We start from the raw sequence: 6,559 nt of genomic DNA on the forward strand, positions 1-6,559 counted from the left end.
TCTCATCCCCCGCAGCCCCAGAGCCTCTCAGAACAGAGTCCCGTCCCTAAAACTCCTGCCGTGACCCGAGCCCTAAAGAGCCCCGTTAAAGGTCCCTGAGCTCCCCTCAAGGGCTCCCGAACTGTTTAAGTTCCCCCGAGGATCTCAAGTCGCGGCTCGGATGCAAAAGTGTCCCCCAAGTGCCTTCCTGGACCCCCAAACGCTGCGTTTCAACTACTTCCGGAACTACAGTTCCCATCATGCTCCGCGGCGCGCATCAAGCGCTAGTCCACTCGGAACTTCATCTCCCGTCATGCCCCGAGCCCCACCTAGAGCCATTGCAGCTGCGCTCAGAACTCCCGTGATGCTCCGCGGCCTTGTTACCCTGTGTGATACCCGCGCCTTCAACTCCCATAACCCCCCGCACCCCAGAGAGCTCCCCCCCAAGGGCTCGCCCGGACGCCGAAGGGCCCCAAATTCCCCTCCCTGACCTCCAAGGGCCTCCCTGGACCCCCAAGTGCTGCCCCGGACCCTGAACTGTCCCTCAGAATCCCTGAGTGCCCCTCCAAGTGCCCACCTGGCACCCCCAAGTGTCCTCCAGATCCTCAAGTTCTCTCGGAATTCCCTCCCCAGACCCAAAACTGCCCCAAATATGACCCAGAAAAGTCTCCATGGACCCCAAAGTGCCCCTTCTTGACCCTGTATTGTAAAAAGACTATAAAAAAGATGATTAAAAGTCTACAAATATATCTAATATATATATGGAAAGAGGAATAAATAAATAGCTACTGGAGCTTAATAAATTAATGAAGGTGTGAAAAACACCAATCACTTGTTTTTAAAATTTTTAAAGTTTAATTGTAATAAAATTGTTTTAAAAATAGCAATACAATTAGAGTAATAATAATTTGTACAAATTGAATTAGGACAATATGAGACAATAAAGACAAAGAATTACGGACGTCCAGGTACCTTTTTATGGGCAGCATGAGCCCAAAAAAGGACACCTGCTAACAAAGGATTAACCCCTAAAAGCAATAGCCTGTGGCATAGTCATGCCCTTCATACATGATGAATAAATTCCATTCAAATACAGGATTCTGTCTGGTCATCAGCAACTTCTTCCTTCTAATCCTAACAGTGCCTTTGAGGAAGAAGTTCGTTTCTTCTGATAAGAGGGCAATAAATTCTTTTTCTCTGAAAGATTTAGGGGTCCTGGGGTTGCTATCTGGTGCAAGTGCCTCATTCCTTTCTTAAAAAATCCCACTAACATATGGTAAATACCTGCATGGAGCCATATACTATGCACTTTTCACAAAGTGAATTGTGTTAGTTAGAAACGTTGAGCATTAATTTTCTTGCCTACTAAAAATGTAGTGATTTTTCTATATAAATATAAAAACTAGGTAATAAAATCCAATACTGTTGTTATAAATATAAATAAAATAAAAATATATAACTAATAAAATGGTAACACCAAATAATGTGCTACAGAATAAAAAAAAGAAATAAAAAAAATTCCATGAACTTTTCTGGGTGTTTTTTGGGATCTCAGTCCTAGGGGTCATGGTGAGGTTGGGCGTGAGGAGCAGGTTTCCAAACTGGCCCAGCCTGCAAGGGGCTCATTCTTCTCCCTGCCCAGACCTCCTAAGGAGACATTCAGCATCAAGATGACTTGGGGAGTGCTTCCATCCCCTCTTCTCTGAAATGAAAAGTAAAAAAATGCACCCTTGATTAAAAACCAATCATGATGTGCACTGTGGAATCTCCCTCCTGAAGACAACTCCAAACTGACTCCAATCCCTGCACAAGCCCTGGAGACTCAAAGACAATGGAAGGGAGACAAAGAGCTCCTGAGGGCTTTCTGTATTTTAATCATCCCCACGCTGGACTTGGGGCTGGGTCCAGGAGCCTCAGGCACACTGAGAGGGATGAAGAAGCTGCTCAAGGAGTCAGCAGCAAAACTCCAAGTGCTTTGGGGCATGGCTGGGCCCCAGGGAGGGCAGGCAGTGCCAAAGGCTGCCCAGGGCCTGGTGAGAGCAGATCCTTGAGGGCAGGATTGCAGGGAGCCCAAGGCTCTGAGCAGGGAACTGCAATGCTGAGCAAGGCCTGGCTTGGCTGCAGGAAGCAGAAAGGCCAAGCCCTGAGCCCAGCCTGGGCCAGCAGGGCCTGTCCCTCACGGCTGCCTCGGGGCTCTTGGTGGGCCAGGGGGATGTGAGGGGCAGCAAGGACAAATGGCATCAACCTGCAGCCCCTGCCAGCCACCCCAGGGAGGCCGAGGGAGAAGCAAAGTGCAGCCCCTGCCAGGAAAGTTTCTCCTGTGGGGCCTCCAGAGGCGCTGCCCGAGCCCAGGGCACAAAGGCCTGGGTGCCTGTGACCCTGCCAGCCCTGCCCAGGCCTTGGCCATCTGTCCTGCAGGCTGTGCCCCCTGGGCGTGCTGCTCCTCTGCCCTGGCTGGCTGCACCTGCCCATCTCCTTGTGCCCCAGCATTTCTCACCCAGCGTTTCTGTGCCCTCCCTGGGCTCCCTGCACCCAGCGCTGCCGGCTCCTGGCACACAGAGGCCCGCCATGGCCCAGCCTCACGCTGCCACACCTCCAGCACCAACATTCTGCCCTGCAAGGGACTTTGCTTTCTCCTCAGCTCCAGACTGAGCCTTCCAAGCTGCACTTTGGGGAGGTTTCCTGCAATTCCCACTGCCAAGGAAAGCTCTGTCTCCTGCTGGTCACAAGCAGAGAAGGGCTGGCAGGAGATGTAATTGTCAGAGGCTGTTTGGGGCCCAGTGACCGTGAAATTATTGAAGATTTTAAATATTCTGTGAAAGGAGGTGTTGTATTGGACTAGATATTTAGTTGGTTTCACTGGGTGTTGGGAAAATATGTTATTGGGTCACTTGGATGGTATATTCCCCCTCACATGGCTTCTCCCTCACCCCCCTGGTCTCTGTATCTCTGGTGGTCTGCCCCACGGGTGGTCCCTCCCCTCACCCCTCCCCAGTGTTATCCCATTGGCTGCGGTCCTCTTTCCCTGCCCCCATCACCTGGGGCATAAAACCCTACTGCAGGTGAGGCTCTACCTCTTTGCTACCTGGTGGTCGCTCACTGCAGAAGTGTCCCTGTCTCAAGCCAATAACCTGGATACTCATCTCCACGTGGCAGAGAGCGCTCTTCGTCTTTTGTCTCGTTCATGCGATTCTGTGTTGACTTTAGTATTGAGCGAGCCGGCTCTGGATTACAATAAGCCTAGAAACCCATGGTTATCGCAAGGAGGGGCATCAACAAATCTTCTACACTGGAGTTCCAGGGAGCAGACTTTAGCCTATAAAGGATTGAGCTGGGGAGAAACAAATCAGGTACTGATTTTTTAAAGGGAAACAGCCCTTAAAAACAAAGGATTCCAGGAAAGGTGGACACAATTGAAGAAAATAATTTTGACAGAGCAGCAACAGCCTGTCCCTCTATGCCCAAAAGTGAGCTAGCAAGGAAAATGAATGACCTGGCAGGGCATGGAGCATTTTCGAGGAACTCAAGGGAAAAAATTAGGGTGCATCACCTTTGGACAGAGGGACAGGAAACTCAGGACATGTTAAAGGATGTTCTTAGGTCATGCAGAAAGAAAATTCGAGATGTGAAAGCTCAATTAGGATTTAACCAGGCCACTTCTGTGAAGGATAATAAAAATGATTTTATAAATATATTAATGGCAAAAGGAAGGATAAGGACAACTTCCATTCCTTTATGGAGGGGAAATGGTTAAGATGAGGAAAAAGCTGAGGTACTTAACCCCTTCTTAGCCTCAATTTTCAAGAATAAGTCAAATTGTCCTCAGGACAAGTGTTCCTCTGAGCTGCTGGAAAGGCACAGCTAGCAGAACAGCCCCCTGTAATCCAGGAGGAAGCAGCTGGGGACGTGCTGAGCCACTCAGATGCTCACAGGTCTCTCTGGGAGCAGAGGGGATCCATTCCAGGGGGATGAGGGAGCTGTGGATGAGCTCCCCAAGCTGCTCTCCATCATTTACCATCAGTGCTGGCTCAGCAGGGAGGTGCCAGAGGACTGGAGGTGCCAATGTGAGCCCATCCCCAAGAAGGGCTGGAAGGAGGAGCTGGGCAACTCCAGGCCTGTCAGCCTGACCTGGGTGCCCGGCACGGTTATGGAACAGACCACCCTGAGTGCCATCACAGGGCACCCACAGGATGGACGAGGGATCAGAGTGGCTGGAGAGCAGCCACGCAGAAAGGGACCTGGGGGCACTGCTGGACAGCAGGCTGGACATGAACTAGCAGAGTGCCTGGGTGGGCAAGAAGGCCAATGGCTCCTGGCCTGGATCAGGAATGGTGTGGCCAGCAGGAGCAGAGTTGCTGTGCCACCCATGACATACCCCCAGCTCTGCACACACACTTTGCTGCTGCAGCTGCAGAGAAGGCAGCAAAAGGGGAATTGCCAGGGAAGACATTGCTTGGAGATGCTTTAAGTCTCTTAAAACCACTGAGAGCAGAGGTCCTCATGGACACTCTGGGGCCACAGCAAATGTGGAGAAAAACAAAATGAAATATGGCTCAAACAATGCCATTTGTTCTAATATTAAAAGATTAAGAAAAAGGGAAGGAAAGAACAAATCAAATACTAAACCCAAGTGTCGAAGGTATATTTTTATGAAAATCCTGTCTTAGGATTTTTTTCATCCTGAGAAGCTGAGAGGCTCTAGGAACAAAATGTAAACAATGGTTATCTGCTGCTGTGGAATTCATCAGGTCGATTTTTGATTGGCCCATCTGGGATGTTTATAATTAATGGCCAATCAAGACCGAGCTATCTCAGAGAGAGTCCAAGACAGCTGCCTTTTGTTATCATTATTTTCTATTTTATTCTTAGCTTAGCTAGTCTTCTGAGATGAACCTTTTTCTTCTATTCTTTTAGTATAGTTTTAATGTAATATATATATCAGAAAATAATAAATCAAGCTTTCTGAAATACAGAGTCAGATCTACGTCTCTTCCCTCACCTGAAAACCCCTGTGAGCACTGTCACACCCAAGTATTATCAAAGACGAAATTTATTACAAATGACTTGTAGAAACTGGCACGAAGTTTAGTGTTCCTGAAGCCATCCAGTCATCATTGTCCACACTGCAGCCTTAAGCTCCTGGTTCCTGAGGCTGTAGATGAGGGGGTTCAGGGCTGGAGGCACCACCGAGTACAGAACTGACAGAGGCAGATCCAGGGATGGGGAGGAGATGGAGGGGGGCTTCAGGTGAGCAAACATGATAGTGCTGAGGAACAGGGAGACCACAGCCAAGTGAGGGAGGCAGGTGGAAAAGGCTTTGTGCCGTCCCTGCTCAGAGGGGATCCTCAGCACAGCCCTGAAGATCTGCACATAGGAGAAAACAATGAACACAAAACAGCCAGAAACAACACAGACAGTGAGAGCAATAGGCCCAAGTTCCCTGAGGTAGGATTTGGAGCAGGAGAGCTTGAGGATCTGGGGCACCTCACAGAAGAACTGGCCCAGGGCATTGCCATGGCACAGGGGCAGGGAAAATGTATTGGCTGTGTGCAGCAGAGCATAGAGAAAGGCACTGGCCCAGGCAGCTGCTGCCATGTGGGCACAAGCTCTGCTGCCCAAGAGGGTCCCGTAGTGCAGGGGTTTGCAGATGGACACGTAGCGGTCATAGCACATGACGGTCAGGAGAGAAAATTCTGCTCCCACAAAGAAGAGAAATAGGAAAACCTGTGCAGCACATCCTGAGTAGGAGATGGTGCTGGTGTGCCAGAGGGAATTGTGCATGGCTTTGGGGACAGTGGTGCAGATCATGCCTAGGTCGCTGAGGGCCAGGTTGAGCAGGAAGAAGAACATGGGCGTGTGCAGGTGGTGGCCGCAGGCTACGGCGCTGATGATGAGGCCGTGTCCCAGGAGGGCAGCCAGGGAGATGCCCAGCAAGAGGCAGAAGTGCAGGAGCTGCCGTTGCCGCGTGTCTGCCAATGCCAGCAGGAGGAAGTGCCTGATGGAGCTGCTGTTGGACATTCCTTCACTCTGGTCATAGTGGACTGTTGAAAGAAGACATTGACAAGCTGGGATAGATTTCCATTATGATTTCAGGTTTCTGGTCCTTCTGCGTTACTGCTTTATTTTCAGCATTGCACTCAGCCTGAATACTGGGGAGACCTGAGGGAAAATAGGGCTCCATGTGCCGGAGGCCAGTCAGACCTGCTGGAATCACACAGGTGCCCTTTGTTCATTTAACCTCTCTCTATTTCACCATGATCAAAATTAAATGTTTTTTGAAAAATAAAGTGGACTTTTGGAATTCTCGAGTGTAAAAATTGTTTTCTCCAAATGCTTTTCTCTTTCCCTATGCACATGAGCAGGGAGGGACACCAAGGATTGCTCTGGCACCCTGCTGCCTGGAGTTGTGCCTACTGGAAGCTGTTTCTCTCTATCCAAGCGTTGTCCCTACCAGTGCTGCCCCAGCCCAGCCCAGCGCTGGGGGCTCAGCTCTGCCCTGCAGACCCCTCCCAGCACAGGGCACTGCCCAGGGGCATCTCACTGGCAGCAGGGCCTTAGGGGCAGGCCAGACAAACAGAGA

The 6,559-nt window shown here is 50.2% G+C and overlaps 1 protein-coding gene across 1 annotated transcript; it reads right to left on the reverse strand.

Moving 5' to 3' along the window:
• Window positions 1–5,064: 5,064 nt before the first annotated feature.
• Window positions 5,065–5,997, reverse strand: LOC141726643 (olfactory receptor 14A16-like). Its single transcript, XM_074531594.1, has one exon. The coding sequence runs from the start codon at window positions 5,995–5,997 to the stop codon at window positions 5,065–5,067; it is 933 nt and encodes a 310-aa protein (XP_074387695.1).
• Window positions 5,998–6,559: the final 562 nt, after the last annotated feature.

The sequence above is a fragment of the Zonotrichia albicollis genome, chromosome 37 (assembly GCF_047830755.1).
Source record: "Zonotrichia albicollis isolate bZonAlb1 chromosome 37, bZonAlb1.hap1, whole genome shotgun sequence".
Taxonomy (NCBI): Eukaryota; Metazoa; Chordata; class Aves; order Passeriformes; family Passerellidae; genus Zonotrichia; species Zonotrichia albicollis.